This window comes from Monodelphis domestica, chromosome 2 (genome assembly GCF_027887165.1).
Source record: "Monodelphis domestica isolate mMonDom1 chromosome 2, mMonDom1.pri, whole genome shotgun sequence".
NCBI lineage: Eukaryota > Metazoa > Chordata > Mammalia > Didelphimorphia > Didelphidae > Monodelphis > Monodelphis domestica.
Window position 1 is genome coordinate 196,958,496 of NC_077228.1, and position 26,590 is coordinate 196,985,085.

General features: G+C 44.6%; 2 protein-coding genes across 7 annotated transcripts; both read left to right on the plus strand.

Moving 5' to 3' along the window:
* Positions 1-993: 993 nt before the first annotated feature.
* On the plus strand, positions 994-11,748 carry ORMDL3 (ORMDL sphingolipid biosynthesis regulator 3). Of its 4 annotated transcripts, none has more exons than XM_056816786.1 (5): positions 994-1,164; positions 2,490-2,532; positions 7,924-8,121; positions 9,064-9,215; positions 9,914-11,748. In XM_056816786.1, the coding sequence occupies exons 3-5, from the start codon at positions 7,948-7,950 to the stop codon at positions 10,047-10,049; spliced, it is 462 nt and encodes a 153-aa protein (XP_056672764.1). In that variant the 5' UTR covers positions 994-1,164; positions 2,490-2,532; positions 7,924-7,947; the 3' UTR covers positions 10,050-11,748. The 4 variants fall into 4 exon arrangements, with proteins under 4 accessions (XP_056672764.1, XP_056672765.1, XP_056672763.1 ...); XM_056816784.1 differs by having other exon boundaries at positions 1,091-1,169; XM_056816787.1 differs by lacking the exon at positions 2,490-2,532 and having other exon boundaries at positions 994-1,169.
* Positions 11,749-11,901: 153 nt separating this feature from the next.
* GSDMB (gasdermin B) lies at positions 11,902-25,621 on the plus strand. Of its 3 annotated transcripts, XM_016430484.2 has the most exons (13): positions 11,902-12,893; positions 13,441-13,561; positions 16,076-16,172; positions 17,325-17,560; positions 18,693-18,870; positions 19,616-19,775; positions 19,932-20,025; positions 20,678-20,716; positions 21,831-21,854; positions 22,608-22,777; positions 22,929-23,061; positions 23,829-23,902; positions 24,513-25,621. In XM_016430484.2, exons 4-13 carry the CDS (start codon positions 17,338-17,340, stop codon positions 24,714-24,716), a joined length of 1,299 nt encoding a protein of 432 aa, XP_016285970.2. In that variant the 5' UTR covers positions 11,902-12,893; positions 13,441-13,561; positions 16,076-16,172; positions 17,325-17,337; the 3' UTR covers positions 24,717-25,621. The 3 variants fall into 3 exon arrangements, with proteins under 3 accessions (XP_016285970.2, XP_007482357.3, XP_056672760.1); XM_007482295.3 differs by having other exon boundaries at positions 13,441-16,511; XM_056816782.1 differs by lacking the exons at positions 16,076-16,172; positions 17,325-17,560.
* The last annotated feature ends 969 nt before the right edge of the window (positions 25,622-26,590 follow it).

Sequence of the window (26,590 nt, forward strand, 5' to 3'; positions counted from 1 at the left end):
AAGTATTGGTTCCAAGGCAGAAGAGTACTAAGGGTTTAGCAATAGGAGTTAAATGACTAGCCCAGGGTCACACAGCTAGGAAGTGTCTGAGGTCAGATTTGAACTAGAATTTCCTATCCCCAGGCCTGGCTCTCAATCCACTGAGCCACTACCTAGCTGCTTTTTCAAATCTTTGGAATTGTCTTAGATCACTGCACTGCCGAGAAATAACATGATCATTTGCTGTCACTATATACTATGTTCCTGTTCTGCTCATTTCTCTTTGCATTAGCTCATGTAGTCTTTCCAGATTTTCCCAGAAACCATCCTGTTTTGTTATTTCTTATAGCTCCATAATAGTATTGTATGGCCAGCATATACCACAATTTATTCAGTCATTTCCCACTTAGACGATCCCTCAATTTCCAATTCTTTGTTAACAAAAAAGAGCTACAATGGGTCCTGGTCAAATAGGTCCTTTCCCCAACTCCACTGCCTTTAAAAATATCTCTTTGGGATACAGATCTAGCAAAGGTATGGATGGATCAAAGGGTCGAAAGCAAACTTTTTCTTGTTTGCTTGTTTTTTTTTTTCTGAGGGGGTTGTCTATGGGGTTGTTGTTGGGTTTTGTTGTTGTTGTTGTTTTACTGCATAACTAAAATATATAACATATTAAATGGTTTGCCATCTCGGTGAGAGGAGGGAAGAGGGAGAAGAAAAGGGAGGGAGAAAATTCTGGAACTCAAATTTTTTTAAAACGAATGTAAAAATTTTTACATGTAATTAGGAGGAAAATGTTTTTTTAAAAAACAGAAAATGTATTTTAATGCAAACATCAGCTTTTTTTTGGTAATAATTTATATCCTACATCTCGAGAGGACAATCTCAACTTTAGCATAACAGATGCAGTTCAGGCTCCGATCCCCACCTGGAGAGGGTGGCTCCGATTGGCTCAAGGTGTGACGGGGACGGCGGACTGCAACTCCCAGGAGGCTCCGGGACAGGCGCCTGGCGATTACGTCACGCTGCGTCGCGGAAAGGTGACGCTCAAAATTCTGCCAGCGGGGTTGCTGCTGTCGTTCTTACCGCTGCCGCTTCTGGTAGTTACTTCTGTTCAAAGAACCCACGGCTCCTGGCCGCCTCCTGCCCGCCGCCCTGGGCTCCTCGACCGTCTGGCCCTGAGTGGTAAGGTGAGGCAAGGAAGGAGCTGGAGGAGGCTAGAGAGTTAAGGGGCAGTTGTTTGAGAGGGAGCTAGAGTGTCTGGGGGTCCGGGCTGGGGGAGGAGGGGCGGATAGCAGGACCTGAGCTCGAGGATGGGGTAGGGTGTGTTGCGCATGTCCAAGGTTGGGGGGAGGTAGACCAGAGGGGATCAAGAGGAGGGGGGGTTCAGAGGGGGTGTGCGCATGTGCAAGAGGAGGGTCGAAGTGGGGTAAAGGAGGGGGTATGCGCATGTGCAAGGGGATCTGGAGGGGGGCGTGTGTCTGCAAGGGAAAGGGTCAAGGGAAGGGGCTTGCACTTGTATAAGGAGTAATAAGGGAAGGGGAAAGGGGGATGTGCATGTATCAGGAGAGGGGCGTGTATGTTTGTAAAGGGGAGTCGGAAAAGAGGAGGTAGGGGATCCAGAGAAGGTGTGTGTTATGTGTAAATGAAATGATAGGAGGGGGTGTGCTTATATGTAGGGGGCGGATTAGAGGAAAAGGTGTCAGGGAGGGGACCTGGGCATGTGTAAGGGGGTGTGTTAGAGTAGAGGGTGCCCGGGATGAGGTTTTAGACACCGTTATGGAAGAGCCTGAGGGAGACGGGGTTCTGGGCTGAAGAGCTCATGCGTATGCGTTTGAGGGGCAGGGGTAAAGTGTCACTCGGAGAAGGGGTTAATAGACCTGCTTGTGAGGGAGCTGGAGAGAGGGTTCGTGGGGATAGAGTCAGACTTGGGAGATATAATTATGATTCCGTATATTGGGGGGAATTGGAGAGAAGGTCGTGGGGAGAGGGTAGAGAGATGGTTTACTTATGACTACCTGTTGGTTGAAGAGAGCGTCTGTATGTGGGACCACTGGGAAAGAGTGGAGCGGGATGCTTATGCATATAGTCAGGGTATTCGTGTATATAGGAATGGGGACGGGGGGGGGGGGGGGGAAGACTCAGCTGGACGGTGTGGAGATGTCCGCGTGCTTTGGAAACTGGGTAGCGGGGGAGGGAAATAGGAACGGTGGGGCTAAGGGGAGGTGGGATGTTGTGGGAACAGTGGAGGGGGTGGACTCTTTCGGGGATACGAGTTTGGCTGCCTTTGGGTCAAGATGAGTGGAACAGTCAGTGAAGCCTGAGTTGAGGTACTGAAGTTTGGAAGGAAGTGGATAGTCAGGAGTTGAGGTGGTGTGGGCCTGTGTTGTAGAGCTGCGTTCTGCTGGGCAGTTGGGGGGAGGTCCTAGCTCAGAAATCCTCAATTTTAGTTGAAAACTCCTCCTCCTTCTCTTGCCTCTCTCCGCCCCAACTCCTCCCCCTACCTCTAGCTGTGGAGCAGCTGCCTCCAGTCTGAGAGGAAGGGCTTCCGAGGTGAGTTGAGAAGGGGATTCAGTAAGAGCCAGCCTTTCCTCAGAGGGGAAAGGGGAAAGTCGAGGTGGGGGGTAGTTAGTTGAAGGAAGACGGTCACACTTCCTCACTTGGGTGGCAAAGGAAGGGTTGGAATTTTCTCCCCAAGGAGTAGAAGGGTTGTTTTAAGGATTGCCTCTTTCTCAGCGCTCTTGGGGTATATGGAAGGAGTGTGTGTATAGGGGGGAGAAGGGTCGGGGCTTTCTTAGGTACCTGCCAAACTACAGGTATCTCACCCTGGTGTCACATTGGACGTCCAGCAAGGAAGAGGTGTATGTTCAGGGAAGGGTTGTTTGGCAGAGGATTAGTTAACAAAACTGCTCCAGGCTGTAGTCTGGCACAGATCAGGTTATGAAACCAAAATGAAGGAGCCACAGGCACTAGAACTTCTCTGTCTCAGCTGCCAGTGGGGACTTTTTGCAGTCTCGAAAGAGGACTTCTTTTTGCCCTATAGCCTCAGAGATCCTTTTGATTGGGGAGGGGGGTCTAGAGTAGTGGGCTCCAGGAGTGGGAAACATTATTAGACTGTCATTTTACTTATAGGAATTGTTGGCCCTTTTAACAACAAGAGTGCATGTGAGGCTCCCTGGCTCTCTTGTCTGCCCTTCTTTCCTCAGGGACTCCTCACAGCTTCTGCCCTCTCATATCTGCTTTATCTGTTACCTACATATTGCATAGTTTCCTCTTTGAGAATTTCATTGAGCTACCCAACTGGATTAAACTGGGAATTGGGAACCAGCTGGAATGGGAGTCATTGCCACTATTCTCTCCTCTTCCCCTCCCTGCTATTAATCAGTCAACAGGTACTGCTTGCCAGAGACTATGCTAAGCATTGGAGTTGCAAGGAAAAAGCAAAGATTGCCCTTATCTTAAAGGAATTTACATTAAAATGGGGAAGACCACATGTACCTACATAGGTGCATACAAGCTACATACAAAGTAGATGGAAGATCACATTGAGGGGAAGTTGCCAGCAACTAGGGGGAAAAGACTTCCTGCAAAGGTGGGTGGCATTTGGAATGAGACTTGAAGGAAGCTAGGGATTCTGGAAGGCAGAGATAAAGAGGGAGAGACCTGGGGGAACAGCTCATACCAAGGCCCACAGATGGGAAATGATATCTTATGTGTGAGGAATAGCAAGTGGGCCAGTGTGGCTGAATTGAAGAATACACAGAGGAAGTAATGTGGAAGAAGATTGGAAAGAGGAAAGGAACCAAGCTATGAAGAGTAGGGAAAGGTGATTTAGTCAGTTTTGTTCTTTAGGAAAATCACTTTGGAAACTTTGTAGAGAGGAATCAGGAGTCTTGTCTTGAGACAGAACGTTAGAAAGCTATTGCAGTAGTTTAGGTGGGAGGTGACAAGAGAACTAAGGTGGCAGCTGTGTAAGTAGAGAGAAAGGGATATATGTGGGAGAGATGTGGTAGAGAAAAGACAAAAATTAGCAGCTGATTACATATTATAGTGGAGTGAGAGAGCAAGTTGAGGATAACACTGAGGTTGTGGATTTGGGTTCCTAGAAGGATAATGAATAGGGAGAAGTGAGTTCAAAAGAGGGGTAGGCTTGGTGGGAGTGGGATGAGGGTAGGGAGATTACATATTTTGGATATGGAAAGTTAGGTTTCAAGACCAGAACTCAGAAGAAAGACTAGCACTGGATATATGGATCTGGCAGAGGTGGTAATTGAACCCATAGAAAAGAAAAAGACCACTAAATCATATAGTATAGCGGAAAAAGAACTCAGATTGAGCCTTGAGGTGTACCCAGTTAGTGGGTATGACATAGATGAGGAGCCAGCAAAGTTGACTGAAGGAGACTAAAGAAAACAGCATCTTGAAAACAGAGAGATGAAAAAAGTATCTAGAAGAGGTGCTGATCAACAGTGTCAGATGTTGCAAGAGAGGCCAAGGATTGAGAAGAGGTCATTAGATATGGCTATTTGAGATTTTTGAGAACTGTGGAGAGATTACTTTCAGTTGAATGTTGAAGTTGGAAGACAGATTGCTGAGGGTTTAGGAGAGGGTGAGAGGAGAGGCGGTGCAGACACTGAGTGTAAATGGATTTTTCATGGAGTTTAGCTGAGAAAGAAAGGAGTCTTAAGACTCTAGGTGGCCAGCATGTAGGAATGAGTAATAATTTTCCTTTTTTTTTTTTAAGAGTTCAAGATCAAATAAAAATTTTAAAAAAGAGTTCAAGAAACTTGGATTTGTTTTGTAAGCAGCAAGGGAAAAACTAATAGGAAGAGATGGAAGATTAGAGGGAACAAAGAGATGGTGGTGGTGAAGGGAACTGTGATCAAGGGGTTGTGTAAAAAAACTTGGCTTTGGAAAGAAAGGATAACTCTTCAGAGGCTGAACTGAAGTAGAAGAGGATGATGGTAGTCTTCATAGGGATTCTAAGTGAGTTTAAGACTTATTCTTGGCCCCACTTCACAGTGTCCTGGGGTGTGTCAATATTCCTATCACACTCTGGGGGTAAGGACTATCTCCTTGGACATATGGCATTATTAAAGCCCTAGAATCTGTCCCCTTCCACTTTCTTGTTTTTATTGGAATGGTGGGTCCTTCCTTCCCAGTTACTGGAGGAGCCTTAATTTTATCCTCCATGATACTTGGGATCCTGAAATCACAGAACCCTTATGATCAAGCAGTGAATGGATGGATCACAATCAGAGAAAGGAGCAGGAATTAGTGATTCCCTGGATATTGGTTTTTAGGAATCCAACTGCCTCAGAAGTACCTTGCCTAGGGAATAACAAACACCTTCACCTCTATTCCACCCTCCCACTCCCATGCTTGGGCCAGTAAACAACTGAGCTAACTCCAGTTTCCTAGCTTCTTGTGTTCTTGTTTGACTTAATTACCAGGTTTAATAGGCTGTAGTGATTAGTCCCCCTGGAAGCTTAACCTATCTAGGTTACACTCTGGGACCAGACTTTCTTGGACTTTGTAACCTCATGTAGATATATGTTTGTTATGGAGAAGGTTTCTCTTGAGATCTTAAAGCCCTACACCTGGGAAAGTGACATGTATTGGGAGATTTGCCCTAAATGTCTTAGGTAGTTTAGTGGCTGAGACCCAAGATATCTGGCTCCTGACCATGTAGGAACTTTGAGCTTCACAGAGTTGATCAGCTCTGCTGGAGTTAGAAATGGGTCGAGTTCACACTTGGACTGTGTGGTTGGGGTGATATTCCTTGGAGGGCATCTTCCTTTTCCCTTTGTGTCCTCAAGAGATAGGAGACCATTGCTGTAGGGAAAAGCCTTAACAGTTGGATACTACAGTGGATAAAGCACTAGGCCTGGAGATGGAAGGCCCTGGGTCCAAATCTGGCCTCAGATACTTCCTAGCTATGTAATCCTGGACAAGTCACTTAACCTCTATTGCTTAGCCCTTACCACTCATTCTTTAGAATGAAATATTGATTCTAAGACAGAAATTAAAAGATTTTTTTAAAAAAGAAAGAAAGAAAGGGCCTCATGGTCTTTACAGTCACCCTTAGCCTCCATGGCTTCATTCAGGGGAGCTGTGCTGTCAGCCACTCCTCCCTTCCTGAGCAATCGGTAGAGGCTCCTCTAGCCAGGGAGGAGGATACCATCTCTTTTCCTCCTCCACCAGGATGCTGCGGTTATCAGGGAAGGAAGAACACCAAGCTGGGGATAAGAGAGCCTCCCTGGGGTTTTTAAGGGACAAAAACAAATGATAGGTTCTACAGGTTAAACCAGGGTTGGGGAGGAGTCAGGCAAATGAAGAAGAAAGTCCCCAATGGCAGAGGGTATAAACTGAAAAGAAATACTTTCCTGGGCACCTAGCACAGAATGGAGCAGTCTGAGCAAGACCAAGAGGAAGGCCAGTGTCCACAGACCAGGAGTTAGAAGGTGCTCAGAGAGGGACACAGGCTGGGAAAGTCACTCACTTTTGTATATTTGTGGCTCTGCATGTTTCGCTGATCCCTTATTTAATACTTCTTCACACATTTTTAAACAAACATAAAAAAAGAGGATCTTTCTCTTGGCCTCAGCCCTTGGCCTTCTAGAAAGTAAGCTGACTGTCTACTTCTGGATAGATTGAGTTGTTTTTTTTTCTGACCTCTGTGCTGGTCAGAATGGTCTGGAAAACAACTGATTGGACTCCCACTAGTGGATGCGGAAATGAGAAATGGTGTGGAAAAGATGCCACCTCCACCTCTTTCTGTTTAGGGCAAGAGAGGCAGAATGAGAGGGAGGCAGATGAGGGAGGAGATATTACAGAAGGATGGCTTTGTGTTTCTGATGTGGATTGGCTCCAGGTGCAGGAATGGGGTTGGTGGATACTGGCCAGAAAGTTCCTTTGTATGCTTGGGATCAGGAAGGTGGGCAGTGGTATCAGAGGGAAGGGTGTCTGTCCTCAAGGCTTGGCCTCTGAGTTGGTGGAAGATTTCTTTAAAGGGAGATGAGCACATCTGGATGAGCTGGCCAGTACCACTCCCCAGGTAGGCCTCCCAACTCCTGGGGTGGGCCACCATGGGCATTGTCTTTGCCTTGCTGAACTCTTAACCCTTCGTTGTTAACCTTCTATAGTAGGAACAGCCTGCATTTATCACTGTGGGATGTAGCTTGTTTAGAATTTACTAGCAGGGATCACTTCTGCTGCTAGTCCCTATAGTTCCTGTACTCGCATTCTTCTGATCCTGTTATCCCATGGGGTGGGAGTTGGGACAGGGGGAGACAGAGAAAGATCATCCCTGAGATACAGAAACAACTTTGAAGCTGGGGTTTTTGTTGGGCTACCATCAGAATAGTTAAAGTGGAGATCAGGGGAAAAGGGAGGATTCTTAGAGTGACCTTGGCCCTCTGGCAAGGGTAATTTCTTTTCCTTCTGCAGTTTTATGAAAAAAAGATCATCTCCCTTCTTACAGGGGAGAGGACTCCAGGGAATTGGTTTTCCTTTGTAGATTACTGCTGAATTCTATTCCAGATTCCTCTTCTGCCTGAGGAGAGGTCAGAAGACTTGGGAATGATTTTTCCAGCTGTTTCCAGTTCCCTAACTTCCCAAAGGAGTTGTCCCAGTTGGGGGAGGGTTTAGTGGTAGTGGTGTTTATCTCTACCTTACAGGATGAAACAGGGAGCTGAGTTCATATTGACTTCTCTTTCCTGGGCTTAGAAATTAACCAGGTGAACAGAAGGGAGCTTCTAGGCAGGGGCAGGGAAGAACCTTTTCTGCTCCCTTTTTGGGGAGAATCTGGATCTGTGGGGAGTAGAAGACAGGGTTCTTCCATCTACTCTATCTCCTCAGAAGAACAAGAGGCTTGTACTGGGAGATCCCAGAGCAAATGTTTGAGCCTGTGTCTACCTCCAAACCCCTATGTACTGGTTTCAGAGCGGCGGCCCCAGGGGCGGCAAGATGAATGTGGGCACGGCGCACAGTGAGGTCAACCCCAATACGAGGGTGATGAACAGTCGGGGCATCTGGCTCTCGTACGTGCTGGCCATCGGGCTCCTCCACGTTGTGCTGCTCAGTATTCCTTTTGTCAGTGTCCCGGTCGTCTGGACCCTCACCAACCTCATCCACAACATGGTGAGGATCCTTCCTGTGTCCTCGTCCTTAGCCTCTGACTCTACAGGCTGTACTCCTGGAATGGCTCAAGTAGGATTAATCCAGATATGCAGGTGATCTGGTCAGGATGTCTAGCTGGCTGTCATGGGGGCAAGCCCAGGCATTTTTATTACCTAACTGAGTGACTGGGCCCTGATTTGGCTCTTCTGGGAGCTGGGGTCATTTCATCTCTATTTTTACAAATCCTCTCTTCCCACCAAGCCCACAACTGTACAGATTCCCAGGAGAGAGTCATGATAAAGATAAGTATGTGGGGATGGTAACACAAAATAAGAACGCCACTGAGAGCTAAGCTAAAGGCCAGGAAGAACTGTCTATAACCCAGGAGTCCCTGATTCTTGACCCTGTGTTGGTACCCACCCCTACCCCCAATACTTTTTATCAAATGTTTTCTCAGGCTAGAATCTCTATTTTTGGTTCCTCTTATCTCTAGCCATCCCTCACCAACCTTAATCAGGGAACCAGACTTAATCTGTTATCATCCATTGGGGAGCCAGGATTTAGGCATCTGCCCATTATGAAAGAGATTAAGGACAGGAGCCCATTTCTACTTAGTCCCTGTGGGAGGATGCTTCCTAGCCAACATTAGGGAGGCCAAAATCAAGCTACTTTCATTGGGCCTTCAGTGCTCATGCCACTACCCAATGCTCTCTCCCTTTGTGTGCTTTTGCTTGAGCCTTGACTCCACTCCCCTGTCCTTTTACCTAGACATGGGGTCATCCTCTGGAATTCTGTCTTCTCTTTCTTGCATCTCCTGATCTTTGACCCATGGCCTGTATCTGAGCTCCTGATCCCATGACCTTCTACCCAGATTTAGCTTATGGGTGGTGTGTGTTTGTGGGGGTTAACTCCTTCTTTACATGGGACCTACAAGTGACTCTAATACAAGTCCCCTTCCTCCAGGGCATGTACATCTTTCTACATACAGTAAAGGGAACTCCCTTCGAGACACCTGACCAGGGTAAGGCACGGCTGCTCACTCACTGGGAACAGATGGACTATGGTGTCCAGTTCACGGCTTCCCGCAAGTTCCTGACCATCACACCTATTGTGCTGTGAGTGCACAGGGGCTGGGAATGGTCCTTGGGGATAGACATAGGTAGTTTTTCTGAATGGAAGGATGGGATGGGGGTTCTTTAGGACCTCAATTACGTATGGGTGACAGTTCATTTTCCCTTGGCACTGTGTTCCCTCTGTAATAGATGCTGGGAGAAAGAGACAGGGAGCCCCTTTTGAAAGACTGAGGGCCTGGGGCAGAGCCTTTACTGTCCATTAGAATGCCCCTCCCCTCTGGCATAGAGCTTTTTATTTTCTGTGCCCTGACCATTAATCTCTCATGAGATAGACTTATGGGCCAAGAGGAAGTAAGAGGGTGATGTCTAAAGGGACACTATAACTTTTTTTTTTTAACTCTTAGCTTCTATTTTAGAATTGATACTAAATATTGGTTCCATTGCAGAAGAGCAATAAGGGCTAGGCAATGGGGGATATGTGACTTGCCCAGGGTCACAAAGCTAGAAAGTGACTAAGGTCAGATTTGAACCCAGGAATTCCCATCTCCAGACCTGATTCTCAACTCACTGAGCCGCCTAGCTACTCTAGGGACAGTATACCCTGAGGGGCCCCCAGCAACTGCCTTGCCCTCCATTCTCACTATTTTAAATTCAGAAATCCAGTCAGTTCTTGCTCACCTTCTTTCCCCTCAGAGAATGAGGAGAAGGGCCTTATATTTCTTGTTCTTATTCTCAATCAGGTATTTCCTAACAAGCTTCTATACCAAGTATGACCAGCTCCACTTCATCCTCAACACGGTATCCCTGATGAGCGTGCTGATCCCCAAGCTGCCCCAGCTCCATGGCGTCCGGATTTTTGGGATTAATAAGTACTGAGGGCCCAGCCCCTTCTTTGCCCTACCCTGGGGAAATCTGAGGAGATGAAGATAAAGGGGGCCTCCATGCCCAGAGACTGATACTGAGCCTATGGGCCTAGTTAAAGCTCTCCTTTTCCCCTACTTCCTCCCCAACCCCAGTAGTCAAAATGGAGTAGCCTTTAGTGGGGTTAGAGAGGGGGGTTCTCCCCTGTTCCCCCCTCCTCTCTCAGTGGCTTTGTTCCCTTTTTTATTTTTCCCTTTTGGATAGAAAATAAACGTGGGAGGGGTTGTGTGGTACTTCAGTGGTCTTGGCCACCTGGGCTGAGGAGGGACAGAGGATGTTGGGAAACCCCATGCATTCACTGTGACTCTGGCCAATGCACTTTAACCCCCTACTCCCACCCTCCAGGCAGGGGGCAGAGGGAATGGTACAGCCTCTATATTTCACTTTAATTCTCTTGGTTGACACTCAGTGTGCATATGTGCGTGCTTGTTTGTGTGTGTGAGTGAGTGAGTAACCAGAAAGACAGACAGGTATGAGTCTATGCATGCATTTCTACCTTCAAAGGCACAAAAGTGTCTGTTTATCCAGCAAGCTAAGTCCATTGGGTACATGAGACCTTGGGAAAGGTGTTTAGGTCCTTGGGAGTGGGGAGGGTACTGTGAGCACTGAAGGAAGCTCTGGTTTATTAGCCTGGGGTGGGATTAGGGACTCTGTGTGTGTGTGTGTGTCCGCCCCCCTGGGCACACACATGAGAGTACTCAAGTGAGTATGTCTGTGTATGCCTGTAGGGGGTCAGGGCAGAGGCCAATATAGTGAGTTGTGAACTTTTGATGCTAGAGAGTAGCAAAAAACAGAGTTGCAAATGGAGGTACCTTTTCTAGGTTCTTAAGCTAGTTTGGAGCAGAAAAGGCCCAAAGGACTCTTCTGATAAGTGTGGGGTGGAGAGGTGAAGGGATGAGAGTCTGTCCCCTTTGTTAGTAACTCATCTTTGGGTCCATAGTGTTGGTGCAGAGGGAAATCTGAGCCCTCCAAGGATTGTCACCTATGGCTGAGGTCACCCTGCATTGGTTTCCTTTGAAATACAGGTACTTCCTTTGGAAAGGAGATGGGGTAAGGAGAGAGGTCTACAGTAGAGCCTCTTGTAGCCGGTAGAAGAATATCTTCCCCTCAGTCAGCCTCTTTCCTCCCCTCACTTCTAGCACTTCTTGGCTAGCGATCAGGTCCTTTTGGTCATACAGTGTAGATTGCAAGGATGGATGGGCACATTGTTAGTATTTGTTGATTAGCCCCCTTTTTCTTACTCTTGAGGGTATCTGCCATTTGGAGCTGGCATTCTTCAGGTAGGCATGGCTTACTGCCCCAGAGCTTCTCTTCCTAGTAGCCAGGCCACTGAGAAGAGGGAAGAGGTGGGGCTACTTTGGAAGACAAGGGGATGAGAGAGAGAGCAAGTGTGTGTGTGTGTGTGTGTTTCTGCACAAGATCCTGTGTGTTCTGAGACACTTCTGGTCCCTCCCCAATGTGTGAGGGAAGAGGGGTGGTCACTATGCCTTGTTCTCTGTCTCTTGTTCCCCCTCCCTCACAACCCCCAAACCCATGTATTATAGGGAACTTTCAACTCAAAACCTTTCTAAGACAGTGTGAATAGAATTTTTACTCCCCCTTTGTACAGTATTCTGAAAGAAGCAAATAAAAGGCAGTGTGTTCCTGTCTACCACATGCTGGTCCTTTGTATCTGTTGGTGTTCAGGGTGGTGAACAGTTGGGGCCTGGGTCAAGCCTTATCTAAATCTTGTAACCTCCTCAACACCTAGCACAGTGCTTAGCAGAGACCTTCCATGCCTGGTGATTGAGAAGTTTCTTTCTTCAACTCCCATCGTCCTGGGCAGTGCCACCACCAGCCATTGTGGCCCCCCCTTGAGTGGCAAACTCAGGAATTTACTGTGAGCAGGGCTGGGCTTTGGAGTCTCAGAATTCCCAATTAACTATCAGCTGGTATCCATCTGTCTCTTCTGGTGCCACTCCACTAGAAAATTCACCCAGGAAATCACCTTTTGTTAGAGGTGGAAGCAAATCAGGATGATCTGAAAAACAGGAGAGACTGCCCTTCTCAGCAATCTAACTTTAGTTTTTAACCCCACTGTGACAACTCTCAACAAGTAGCACATAGCTAGAACAAATGGAGAAATGTAGCTTGTTTCTTCTAGAGGATGGTGTGGGGAGTCTGGGAATGAATGAACCACAACTCAGTGTGATCTGCCCTTGGCCTGGTTGGCTCTTGGCCCAGTGGATTCCCTTAATCTGTTGCAGGGCCATTGTCCTCTTGGTTCCCTCTATCCACCTTGTGTCTACAACGTGCTAGCCTGTGTGACCATAAAGAAGACCAGTCCGTAATGGGGGCAATTTGCCTGGGTCTCAGAAAGGTCCATGTCACCAGAGTTCTCCACACTCATGCTGTGAAGTCTGGCCTCAGCCTGTGTGGCTGAGCTCTCCTTTACTGTTCATGGCAGCATTACCCTGCCCACAATCCTCTCTTCTAGGTTCCTTTGCCCCTTCCCTCTGTCCCTATCCTATTTCCTGTTTTCTCTCTTTGCCAAGGGACTTGCCTTTCCCTTATCCTCTTATTCTCTTTTCCTAGCTGACCCTTGCTATTGTGGTGATGTCTCCTCTCTTTTTATTTGGTCTCCTACTGACCTATGTGATTTACCCAGTATTCCAGCCATCAGATTCCACTGCTTAAGCTACCCAGCTTACCCACTGTTACACTTCTACCTTAGTCCAAATGGCCCAGGACTTCCTGCCTTGCTTCCTGAGATCAAGAAAAAGGGGCTGATGACCCTCTTCAAATTCATAGCTCCTTGAGGTAGGGGTGTGTGTGTGGGGGGAGGGGTGGTTTGAATAATTTCTGAATTTGACAAACATCAAAAAACATGAAGATTTCCATATAAAAAGAACAGAAAAAAAGATTTACGTTTCGAATCAAATCTATTAAATGCAGCTTACATTAAAACAAATAAAAAAAAACCCTTACCTTCTATCTTGGAATCAATACTATGTACTAGTGCCAAGGCAGAAGAGAGGTAAGGGATCAGGCAATTGGAGCTAAATGATTTGCTTAGAGTCTCACAGAAAGTGTCTGAGATCAGAATTGAGTCCAAGACCTCTTGTCTCTAGGTCTGTCTCTCAATCCACTGAGCCACCTAGCTGCCCCATGCAGCTTATATTTTTAAAAATATGCATCTGTGTGTATATTTCTGTATGCATGTATAAAGTACAACATTTTCATTTCAGAACTGTCATGTTTGTTTCTCCTGAACTTTTGTGCATTTCAAAAATACTTCAATGACCTTTCTTATTTCTGGCATCACCATTAATAGTCCCACTCTTCCTCTCTCCATTAAAACCAACAGATGGGCCTTGTACAACAAGCACAGTCAAGCAAAACATATCTGTCATTATAAAGCAGTGGTCATCAAAACAATATGGTACAGGCTAAGAGACAGAAGGGAGGATCAATGGAACAGACTTGAGGTAAATGACATCGGCAAGATAGTGTACAATAAACCCAAGATCCTAGCATCTGGGTCAAGAACCCACTATTTGACAAAAACCACTGGGAAAATTGGAAAACATTGTGGGAGAGATTAGGTTTAGATCAACATCTCACACCCTACACCAAGATAAATTCGGAATGTGTGAATGACTTAAATATAAAGAAGGAAACTAAGCAAATTAGGTGAACATAGAATAGTATACCTGTCATATCTATGGGAAAGGAAAGATTTTAAGACCAAGCAAGAGATAGAGAATATTATAAAATATAAAATGAATAATTTTGATTACATTAAATTAAAAAGGTTTTGTGCAACCAAAGTTAGAAAGGAAGCAACAAATTGGGGGGAAAATCTTTTACTCAAATTTACAAGGAGTTAAACCAATTGTACAAAAAAAATCAAACCATCCCCCAAATGATAAATGGGCAAAGGACATGAATAGGCAGTTTTCAGATAAAAGAATCAAAACTATCAATAAGCATATGAAAAAGTGTTCTAAATCTCTTATAATCAGAGAAACGCAAATCAAAACAACTCTGAGGTATCACCTCACATCTAGCAGATTGGCTAACGTGACAGCAAAGGAAAGTAACGAATGCTGGAGGGGATGTGGCAAAGTTGGGACATTAATGCATTGCTGGTGGAGTTGTGAATTGATCCAAACATTTTAGGGGGCAATTTGGAACTATGCCCAAAGGGCTTTAAAAGACTGCCTGCCCTTTGATCCAGCCACACCACTGCTCAGTTTGTACCCCAAAGAGATCATAGAGAAAAATATGTGTATAAAAATATAGCCGTGTTCTTTGTGGTAGCAAAATATTGACAAATGAGGAGATGCCTTTCCATTGGGAAATGACTGAACAAGTTATGGTATCTGTTGGTGATGGAATACTATTGTGCTAAAAGGAATAATAAACTGTAGGAATTCAATGTGAAGTGGAACAACCTCCAGGAATTGCAGAGTGAAAGGAACAGAACCAGGAGAACATTGAACACAGACTGATTCACTGTGGCACACTCGGAACATAATGGATTTCTCTACTAGCAGCAATGCAATGATCCAGGACAATTCTGAGGAACTTAGGAGAAAGAACTGTGGGAGTAGAAACACAGAAGAAAAAACATTTCCTTGATCACATGGTTCTATGGGGATATCGGGGATATAAACTCTAAACAATCACTCTATTGCAAATATTAGTAATAAGGAAATAGGTCTTGATCAATAATACATGTAAAACCCATTGCTCATTGGCTACAGGAGGGGGTAGGAAGAATAGAGGGAAAGAACATGAATCATATAACCATGGAAAAACATTCTAAAGTAAATGAACGTTTTAAAAAAACCATATATCATGTCCAAAAATGTGTGTCTTAGTGAACTCCAGACTTCTAACTCTGATAGAGTGCTACAAATTACTGGGCAGTATGCTCCATTCATCAGTCCTTTGGATTCATGGGTGTGGTAGTTGCTTCGGCCAGAGTTCTTGCCCTTCAAATTTGCCTTTTTTTTTTAAACGTCATAGTTATAGTAGAAATTGTTCATCTGGTTCTGCTTACTTTATTCTGCATTAGTTCATATAAATCTCGCCAGGTTTCTCTAAATCCATCCCTTTATATTCCTAAACTTGCACTAATCCATGACATTCACCATTATTTATTCATCTATTTCACAATTAGTGGGCACCCATTTTGTTTCATTCCAAAAGTGAATTATTTGTATTTTATGGCATCCAAAGTTGCCATAAATATTTTTGTATATATGTATCCTTTCTTTCCTTTTTGGGATATTTTTAGTGTGGCTAGTAGTGTTCCTCTTGAATTTTCAGATTGATAGGAGACCTGAGCCCCTGCCTAAGATGTTTTTGCCCAAATCCAACTTAGTGTTTTTTTTTTTCATCATAAACTGAATTTAAAAATCTACATACAAAATAAGAAATATGATTTACACAAAACCATCAGCTTATTGTCTTGTGCATTTTAACAAAAGAAAAAATTAGTAAACAGCCAATAAACTCCATATTTACTTTTGTCCCTGTCCCCTCCACCCAGTCCCTTACCTATGGCTTAGTTGTAATCATTTTTGTATAGTCAGTGTGTATGCTGTTTTGGCTCAGTCATTTTCTCTAGTACTTTTCATATGTTCTGCTCCTCATATTTAATGCTTTATGATATAATAATCTATTATATTCATGTAGTATTTTTGATTCAGCCATTTCCCAGTAAATGGATGCACTGATTTCTTTCCATTTTTCCCCCACCATCCTTCACAAATAAAACAGCAACATTTCCAAATGTATTAAAAATAATGTGACAAAATGAATGTTGGCTCCCCTTTTCATTTTTCATTTCATTCATATCAAATAAGATATATTTGGCGTAAGCCTAGGAAATTGGTCCCTGAATAAAGATTTTCCTGCCCCACCCAACAAGTGGAGGAGGGACTTTATTTAACTAGTTTGTGACCTGTACAAGTTTCATTTTTCTTTCGAAGCTCCTTGAGACACATCAACTAGGATCCACACCAGACTTTTCAGAGCAAACAAATTCTTCGAACATCACAACTGCTGAATAGCATTGCAAACCCTATGGTAAGCTCTTTGGGGATGGTGAAATCCAGGAAGGGAATAACAATGCATTCAAAAATCTTCTCATTAGGGACTGCTACATGATTCATGGTATCATTGGAGTCATGCATTTAGGGAAATATCCTGGTGATCCTCAGAAATTTGACTCAAACAGATGCAAGTTGGAATAAAATATTGGAAGTGACTTCTGGGTTAGCTCATGGGAATGGAGATGAGGATGCAAGGAGAAGAGGCCATTGATACAGCTTTCATATAACCAAGAGAAGGTCACTCAACAACAAGAGCACTTTACATACATTATTTTCATATTTTTGTAGGTAAGGAAACTAAGACTCACACAAGGTAAGTGTTTGCACACGGACACAACCACTAGGTATCAGGGAGAAGTTTCATAGCTAGGGAGGTCTGATTCCCATGTCTAGTGTTCTCCTACCCATCTCCCACTGGGTAGTGGGCCCTGGGAGTTGGAAGGTGGCCCAGGGAAAACAGGATTTGTAATTGGGAGAGTCTTGAGCTGTGGAGGAAAGCAGAGGAATCAAGGACTGAGAAAACTGTCAGAATGGAGAGAAGTCCAGAAAAGGAAGGGAATGCCAAATTTTCTGAAACTGGGGGGGGGGGGGGGGCTCTGTTTGTAACCTTGCCGTTTACGGATAAGAAAGGAGCTGTGCTCCATTCCCAATTCCTTGCTTTTTTTCCGTTATGGACTTCATCCTTTCTCTTTCAGTTTCCTTTAAGGAACTACCTTTATGATCATCTCTCCAGTAAATAAAGTCCAAAGATGGGCCAGATATTCCATTGTAGCCCTGTAATCTAAATTGGGTGGGAGAGATAAGCATTTATCTTTTTATTTATTTATGCTTGCTGTGTGCCAAATGCTGTTGCTAAGTGCTTTACAATATTAACTAGTTTGATCCTTACAACAATCCTATGAGATAGGTATTGGTACAATCCTTATTTTATAGTCAAGGAAACTGAGGCAAACAGGTAAAGTGGTTTACCCAGGGTCACATAGACTAGAATGTGCCTGAGCTAGATTTGAACTTAGGTCTTCCTGACCGCAAACCCAGTGCTCCTAGTTACCTTGGGGCATTTTTCTCTGACAGTGCTGTTGTCCTGAAGCTGGTCTCCCCCAACCCCTTTGCTATTCCCTAACAGCTTCCTCAGGACAATGCTTTCCACATTTGAGCTGATCACTAGAAGTGTGGTCCAGGAACTGGACCGAAAGGGAAACCTAATTCCCCTTGAGAGCCTTATTGATGCAGACAAATTCCACTGTTGCTTTCTTGTGTACAAAAGAGAGAGCTTTTTCCCTTTCTTTAAACCTCGATACTGTAAGACGGGGCTTACTATGGATGACCTTCTGGAGAGCCAGGATGAGCATATCTCTACAGGTCAGTATGATGTGGGTGACTGGGGAGAGACAGGATACTGGGGACCAATCAAACAGCAAGCATTTACTAATGGCTGTATGCCAGGCAATGGTCCATTCTCTCTCTGGAGGTGGATCATATTTTTTTCATGAGTCCTCTGGAATTGTCTTAGATCATCATATTGATCTGTGCAGCCAAGTCTTTCACAGGTGATCATCATTACAACATTGCTATTACTGTGCCCAATGATCTCCCAGTTCTTCTCATTTCGCTTTTTTTTTTAAACCCTTATCTTCCATCTTGGAAGAGTGGTAAGGGCTAGGCAATGGGTGTTAAGTGACTTGCCCAGGGCCAAACAGCTGGGAAGTGTCTGAGGCCAGATTTTTTAAAATTATTTTTTCCTTCTCACTTCACTTTGAATCAGTTCATAGAAGTCTTGCCTTGTCTTCTGAAACTGCTCTCCTCATCATTTCTTATAACACAATAGTGCTCCATCACAATCATAGGCCACAACTTATTTCACCATTTCCCAGTTGATGAATATCCCTTTGATTTTCAATTCTTTATTATAACAACAATAACAACAACAAAAAAAAGCTGCTATAGATATGTTTGTACCTATCGGTTTTTTTTCTTTGATCTCTTTGGGATACAAACCTAGTAGTGGTATTGCTGGATAAAAGGGTATGTATGCACAGTCAAACCAACCTTTCCACCCTCATTTAGCATCATCCCCTTCATAAAATCTGTCTCTTAGCTAAGATGGACTGCTAGCTGTTCCAACAAACTCAAAAGTTTTCTTCCTCTTCATACCTGGAATTCTTTCCTTCCTCATCTTTGCCATTCAAATCCTCACCTTCCTTCAGTGCTCAACTCAGAAGCCACTTGGTTCCTTCCAGTGTCTTTAGGGACCTCCATAGTTCCACTCTCCCACTCCTACCCCCAGCCACCCCCATGACCCCTCTACTGAGAGAGAAATCTTCAGATAGTCTGGACAGAGTAAGAAGAGAAACTGGTGGTGAACTTCCTTGGGAAAGTAAAAGGACAATGGAGGAAATATGCTATTTCAATTAGTCCTTTCCAGGCAAAGGATAAGTGCTACCTCTTGGCTATCTGAAGCCTATTATCTCTGCCTTCTCTTTCTTTTCTCCAGAGGTAAAGAAAAGAAAAAAGTATGGGGTTGAGGAGAATGCAGAAAAGAAGATGAACATTTCATTGAAATTACCCCAAAGCATATCCTTGGAGGTGAATGTTGATTGCAATAAAGGGTATGACTTGCAGTTACAGCACTTCGAGATCTCTGAGAAAGGAAAGGAGTCTTTGCAACTTCGGTAAGACTGGGAAGGGAAAGGGAAGAGACAGTTTTGGCTAGGAGGGAGGCCAGGAGTCTATACAGACTATATACCCTGTTTGCTCAGCTACCCCCCATACATACACCCCCCCCCCCATTCTTTCTGTAAGATCTTTATCCTGCTTCCCCCATAGGGGAAGTGCTACAAAGAGAGCACACCTTGAGGACACACTGCATTTCACCGGGAAAAACTACCAGCCAGATCTCATGGGAGCCCTGACAGCTTCAGGGTATTGCACAGCTGCAGGGCCTGCAAAGCCATCGGAATTATTTGAACTGGGATTATAGGAGGTTCTTGCTTCTTAGGAAGGAAAAGGGAATAGCAACCCTCTTTTCCTCTGTGCTGGTTCTCTCAGAGTGGACCAGATTGATCCTAGAACTATATCCAAGTCTGGAGTTGCACCAAGAATGGCTTAGTTGGCCCTGATGTTCTAGAAGCCCTCAGGGGGAAGAATCTTCAGATTGTCTTGCTCTCCTAACTAGACATCTGCATCCTTGTGCCCTTCTGCCTCCAGGATTAGTTTGGGCTTAAAGGAGACTCCTAAGAAGTCCTTGGCAATCCCTTCTACCTTTTGCCAGCATTTCCTTTTCCCTCTTCTCAAAAGCTAAATTATTTCCTAGGATAAGTGGGTTCCTAGCTGGTCGTGGGGACAGTAGTGAGTCGGGGAATGTTGTGGAGGTGAAGCTCTCTCAATTTACACTCTGCCTGGTTGTCTACTCTCTAGGAAGCTGAAAGAAGAGCAGCCTTCCTTAGTCCAGGCATTAAAGGAAAAGGGGAAGAATCTGTATATAGTGGTAGAAACTGTGGAGATGACAGAGGAACAGAAAGTACACCGGAAATATTTCCTAGAGACCTTGTTCCAAGTAGTGCTGGAGAAAATAAAGGTTAGAATCTTGGGGGGAACAACAAATGGCTCAGACCTGCAGTATCCTGGGGGCCAGACATCATGCCCTGCCCTCCCTCTGTCTCTGCTCTGACCCTGCAAACACTACCCAGGACTGCCTTTTCTGCCTCTCTCTTATCTTCATTTCTTGTCCTAGCTGTACAACAATAACAGCTGTGCCGTCACCATCCCTTCTAAGAGTGTTCTTGCCTTTAGGACAAACCTGCTGGTCTTTGAGAAGGAGTGCTGTCGTAAGTAGAGCCCTGTGGAGGGGCCCAGAGTCCCCATCATTAGTGCTCCCCTTTAGACTCTGCTCAAAGATAAGAGAAGTGGCATTGGGGTAGGATGGGAAGGTGGCAGGGAAGGAGAATGGGAAAGCTTTTAGAATTGGGGTTTTGATTCTGATCTGGTGCCCCACAGATTACCGATTACCGCTATGGGATCTACCCCAACCCTTTCAACACAAAATTATAAATGGCCCTTCTGGGGCTCTTTGGGGGAATGAAGCTGGGGGAAAATTCTTTTTGTCTCCCATCGAAAGGCAACTTATAGTCAAGGATAGTCTGCTGAACTTGTGAGTTCAACTCCTCCACTAAATTCTTACTAGCAGTATGGCCCCGGGGAAACTGCTTAACCTTGATAAGCTTTAGTTATTTCATCAGTAAGATAAATCAGAAGGTCATAATATATATTTGTTTGCATGTTGTCTGTTTTCCTCCCCCCCTCCCCCCATTAGATTGTAAGCTCCTTGAGGGCAAGGACTTGTCTTTTGCCTCATTTTGAACCTACCAGTGCTCACAGTGTCTGGTGCATAGTAGCTACTTGGTGTTGATTGATTGATTGATTGATCAGAAAACTCATGGGTAGCCCAAATGTGAACTATTCTTATTTTCTGTCTTCCAGGAATTTTTTATTCTGATGACAAAAATTCCTTCTCATTAGGTAAGTGTGCCATTTGGACAGCTTCTTTCTGCCTCTCTGCCCTCTTTCCCAGAAAATCTAACCCTTCCTGAGCTGTCTCTGTAGAGCATTTTCAGGTTGGAACAACCTTTGAATGGAAGGGGAACCAGCTAATCTGTGAGAGTGTAGTCTAGATCCCTGGCTCCTGGGCTGTCTCTGCCCTATCTGAGAATAGGAAGAAAGGCCCTGGGGCAGGAATCAGGGTGAGTGGGTAGGAAAAACCAGCTGTATAAAGAGATAGGTTAGTTGTAATGGAAAGAACAGTTTAGAAGTCAAAAGCCCTTAGTTCTAGCTTCAACTCCACCATTTAATCAACTGAGTGAAATTAGGGAAAAGTCATTTCTTCTATCATTTCTTCTTGTTATTATTTAGTCATTTCAATCATGTCTGACTCCTTTTGACTCTATTTGAAGTTTTCTTGGCAAAGATACAGGAATGGATAGCCATTTCCTTCTCCAACTCATTTGACAGATGAGGAAACTGAGGCAAATAGGGTTAAGTGACTTGCCCAGGATCACATAACTACTAAGTGTCTGATTCTGGTTTTGAACTTGAAAAGTTGAGTATTCCTGACCCCAAGCTCAGCATTCTATCCATTGTATCAACTAGGTGTCTCTTAATTCTTGAACTAGTATCCTATAATTATCCAGAGAGCCCATGGTGGATAGGAAAGGTAGCTCCCTCCTCAGGATCCAGAATGCTGGAGATGGAGATAGGGAAAAGATTCAAACCACAAACATCAAAGATTGTTATGTTTAAATCTGGGCACAGTATAAAGAAGACATCGATACCAGGAGGCTGACACACAAAGGACCTTGAAGCTATAGTATATTAAGCAAGTATGCATTTAATAAGTGCCTACTGTGTGCCAGACACTGTGCTTGATACTGGGTGTACAAATGAGTCAGTTGGAGGATATGTGGATGTTCACTTAACCCCTAGGTGCCTCAGTTTCCTTATCTGTAAAATGAGGAAATTGGACCCAGCCTCTCAAGTCCCTTCCAGTTCTAAATTTATGATCAGACAGATACCGTTTAGGTAAGAAGTCCTTGCTGTTAAGTCTTACCTCCTGTGACCATTTCTTTTTTTGTTACAGAAAGTGGTAGTGGCTCCAGATCAGGTAAGAACCCAGGCCCCCAGCCAAAAGGTAGTTGGACTTCAGAGCTCAAAAGGGCCATCAGTGACTCCTGTAATCTGGAGGTGGAGCAAGAAGTCTGGGATCAGTAGTTTATTCCTACTTCCTGGGTGGTTCTCCTTGGAGACTCCAACTCCAAGGAGGGCAAAGTTGTCAAGGCTCTGAGCCCATCCCAAAAGGTGTGGAGGTCTCCGCCTACCTGGGTTCCTAGCAGGAGAAAATGAATTTGGGAGGCAACGTGGTGGTGTGCTGGGGTTCTTAACCTTTATCATGTCACAGACCAGTCTGTGGATCCCTTCTGAGAATGTTTTTATATGCAGAGGGATTGTAAACAAGATCAATTCTATTGAAATTCAGCAACCAAAATATTTTTTTTAAGAATCAAAAAAATTCATAGACTCCAAGTTAAGAAACTCTAGTTCGGGGCTGGACTTGGAGTCAGGAAGCCCTAGGTTTAAATCATTCTATAGACAACTTGCTGTGTCTCTAGGCAAGTCACTTAACCTTTGTGGGCCTCCGTTTCCTTCTTTGTAAAATGAGGGGTTGGACTCAGCCTCTCAAGTCTCTTCTGGCTCTCATTCTATGTTCTAATGAGAACTCAAGCTATTGAAAGTCTGAAGAAAAGAATCTTCTGGCTGAGTCCCTGAGAAGAAATCTGCATGCGGGAGGGTCTTAGAAAAGGGGCAAGCAGGCTGGCCAGTGCAAGCTATTGCTCAGCCTTTCCCCCTTCTTCCATAGGGCAGACTGAGGAACCCTCCCAGCCTCTGCAGAACTTCAATGATCTTCAGATGAAGTTGATGGACTTGAATGGCGAGCTCCAGGACCTGGAAAAAGACCAGAGAAAGAATGTGCTGGATTCCCTTGTGAAGCATCTAAAGGAAGGGACCCTGAAGGAACTGGAAGAAAGGGTGAGAGCTCCCTATGACCTCAGCTCAGCTAGGGAGGAGGAGTGAGCATGAGAGCATGGGGGCAATCAGCAGGTACAACTCCAAAGAGCTGTTTTGGGGGCAGTTGAGGATCACAGAGTGACAGCTCTCTTGTCATCCTCTTGGCCACCAGGTAATGAAGGTCCTTCTCACAGAAGAGCTGGATGACTCCAAGGACCCAGTCCTGAGCATCCTGTTTAGCAGCGGTGGAAGCTTCATGGCCCCAAAGGGTGATGCCATACTGGGCTTCCTTCAGGCCCTAATAGGTAAGAAACTAGGTCAGGATGATGTCCTGGGGACAGAGTCATTTATTTGGGGGAGCTTCATTGGAACCGATAGTTCCTCCCCCTTCATCTGTGAATTTCACAGAGATGAAGGCTGCTATTTCTTCTTTCCTTTTCTGACTAGTCTCCCGGAGAATGACCCCCAGTGCTCAGCCCAGCCCGGACACCTTGGCAATACATTCCATAGAGCTCTGGCTGATGTCAGGGAGACCTTAGTTTGAATCCTTTTTGGGTGATCCTGGATAAGTCAATTAATCTCTCTCAGCCTCAGTTTCCTCATTTATAAAATGGGGATAATAATAGCCTCTTCCTTATAGGATTGTGAAAATAAAATTGCAAATCCCAATATGTTGTTATTGTTGGGTCGTTTCAGCTGTGTCTGACTCTTCACAACCCTATTTGGGATTTTCTTGGCAGAGATACAAGAATGGTTTGCCATTTCCTTCTCTAGCTCATTTTACAGATGAGAAAACTGAGGCACACAGAATTAAGTGACTTGTCCAGGGTCACATAGCTAGTAAGTATCTGAGGTTGGATTTGAATTCATGAAGAGGAGTCTTCCTGTTTCCAACTGTAGTGCTCTATCCCTGTGCCACCTAGCTGCCCCGAAAGTGCTATATCAATGCTAGCTATTTTTAGTATTAGTATTATCCCAGTATTTCTGGGTATACCTCACAGCCTGGGACATAGTCTGGGAAGGAAGACCCACAGCCTCTTCTTCTTCATCCACCTCTGCTCTCTGTTCCCAGAACTGAAAGAGGAACGACAGATGCTCCTGGCCGTGGCTGTGGAAGAAAAGCTGTTGTCTGAAACGATGACGTTGGTGAGAAAATCTGGACCCCCATAGCTGGAGCTCTGGGGCTAGAGGATAGGGAGTCGAGGTGTGAAGAAACAGCTGCCTCTGCTTTTTTGTAATGGAAAGGGGGCGCCCCAGCTTGGTCAGAGGGAAAGAGAGCTCAGAACACGGCCCCTCCTGGCTGTCTCTGTCACTGGAGTGGGTAGAGATGATGTAATTGGGATTTTTGTTCAGGTACAGGCTGGATTCAAGAGCTTTAGAGACTAGGGAGCTGAGAAGATATTGAAAAAGGGGGAAGTGGGTACCTGTTGTCTTCATTTTTTTTTAAACCCTTACCTTACATCTTAGAATCAATACTGGATATTGGTTCTTAGATAGAAGAGTAATAAGGGCTAGGCAATGGGGGTCAAGTGACTTGCCCAGGGTCACATAGCTGGGAAGTATCTGAGGATAGATTTGAACCCAGGACCTCCCATCTCTGGGCCTGGCTCTCAATCTACTGAGACACCCAACTTCCCCCTGTACCATTGTCTTTAATTTTGATGGGCATCAGAAAATCTTCTAGTTGGAAATGATCTCAGAGTTGGCCACCATCTTACTCCCACTGTTGCCTTTAGCATAAATCCTTTCCTTCCAGGTGAAGAACATCCTAAATCAGACCTCTGAGAGGGAGCCCAAACCATTCTCTCTGAAGGCTGACTCAATCCCTCATATCCTTGTGATAATGTGTGACCCAGAGTACCAGGAAGACAAAGAGCTCAAAGTCACCTGGAACTCAGAAGCATGCCACTTATTTTGTGCCCTGTACATAGCCCTTTCCGTCCTGCTGCTCTTAGCTTAAGGTCCCAATTCTGGCAGATGCTGCTGGCTTCTGTAATTAGTTTTTCGGTTTCATACAATCTGAATTGAAAGGGATTCTGGAGGCCAACTAATCCAATCTGTAACTTGAAGAAATTAAATTGATTCTATATCATTTTTCTAATTTCTCCTACTTAATTGATTTTGTCCTATCACTGCGTATGTCCCAGTTCTTTGTCCTTGAACTTAGTTCAAAAATTCAGCTGGCTTGTAATGAGTTAGGTTTAGAAATCCAGTTTTTGTATTAACTACTTGCCTCAAGAAAATCTGTTCTCTTTGAGAGCTACAGGGAAACACCAGAGACTCTGGTCCACTATCTCTAACCTTGCAAGTGGACTCAAACAGTGAACATTTCTCAGTCACAGGAGTTTGGCTATCCTTCTAAGGTAGTTAAAAGAAAACTTGGTACCCCTCATAACTTCAGCACCTGAAAAATTCCATGACCTCTATTTGCTGTCTTTGAAGATTTACAAGCTGACCCGGTGCATTTCTGCAGAATATACTGTCTATCCTTGCCTGTCCTTGTATAGTTAAGGAAGGTCTTAGCACTTTCCTGAATGCCAGGAAATCTGCTGGGTCTGGTCCATTATCCCTAGCCTCCAGATGCAGAGGGCTCCCATGAATCAATCAAGTATTCCTCTAAGACAGAGAGGGATGGATAGTCACTAGCCCCACGAGAGTGTTAGCCTCCTCTTCTTAATGTAACAATCAAGCTATGCTCACCTCCGTGATCTTGTCAGCCCAATAACCATAGCTTCCTCTCCAGTTCTGTGTTCTACGCTTATGAAAAAGTAGCTGCTCTTCTTCCTCTGAGTAATTGGCCTGAGGCCATTTGACTGACTTTATTAACAGGTTCATGTCCTACTAATAAATTGATAAAGCTCAAAATTCTGTGCCTTAGTTTATTTTTTATTAAATTCTATGGAGATAATCTGAGCAAGAATCTTGTTTACATTATATTCAACAAAGGACTAACTTTTGCTTAAAGACCTGCTGTGAGAGGGCACCCCTTAGGCAGGCACACAATATGCATATATTAAGCCACCTTTACTTACTATATGCCAGACACTGCACTAGATACTGGGAATACAAATATAAAAAAAAGGGATGAAGCTTACCTTCTAATGGGGATGGACAAAACACAAGAGAACTGAAAAAGGAAGGGGAGTGAGAGGTGTTCAAGTCCAGAAAATCAGAAGCGTAGCCAGGGGAAAGAAGGCTGACCAACCTGGGACCCGCTCCAAAATGGAGGCACAAGAAGAATTCACCAATGAGAGATTGGGGACTGGCATGCCATGTGGTATAGGGGCAGCCAAGTTGCTCAGTGGATAGAGCACTGGTTCTGAAGTCAAGAAAATTCCTCTTCCTAAATTCAAATCCAGCCTAAGAAATGTACAAGCCACGTGATCCTGGGCAAAACATTTAACCCTACCTGCCTCAGTTTCCTCATATGTCAAATGAGCCAGAGAAGGAAATGACAAACTGCTCCAATATCTTTACTGAGAAAATCCTGAATGGGGTCACAAAGAGTTAGACATGAGTGAAAATGTATAAATGACAAAATGGCATGGGAGGAAGATGTTCCGGAGGGAGAAGGCTGCATGACAGAATGATTACTGTAGAGTGAGGATGTCCCAAGTACTGAGTAAAATTCCTAGGTAAGACTTCAGCTGAGTCCTTTGTTTTAAAGTCTTGAAAGTCAGAAGCACAGTCAGATGGGGGAGTACTCATTACTCCACTAGTCCATGCATTTATTCCACTTTGGGCCATGCGCCAAAGATTATACTACAGATAACAATGTCCGAACTGAAATAGTATCTACTCTCAAGGAGCTTACAATGAGGTAGCAGGGGGTAT

Bases quoted from the DNA above. Each gene is read 5' to 3' on its own strand.
- ORMDL3 (XM_056816787.1), top strand. From the start codon at position 7,948: ATGAATGTGGGCACGGCGCACAGTGAGGTCAACCCCAATACGAGGGTG. The intron at 8,122-9,063 runs GTGAGGATCCTT...CCCTTCCTCCAG, and splicing joins CCAACCTCATCCACAACATG to GGCATGTACATCTTTCTACA. The intron at 9,216-9,913 runs GTGAGTGCACAG...ATTCTCAATCAG, and splicing joins ACCATCACACCTATTGTGCT to GTATTTCCTAACAAGCTTCT.
- GSDMB (XM_007482295.3), top strand. From the start codon at position 17,338: ATGCTTTCCACATTTGAGCTGATCACTAGAAGTGTGGTCCAGGAACTG. The intron at 20,717-21,830 runs GTAAGTGTGCCA...TTTTTGTTACAG, and splicing joins CAAAAATTCCTTCTCATTAG to AAAGTGGTAGTGGCTCCAGA. The intron at 21,855-22,607 runs GTAAGAACCCAG...CTTCTTCCATAG, and splicing joins TGGTAGTGGCTCCAGATCAG to GGCAGACTGAGGAACCCTCC.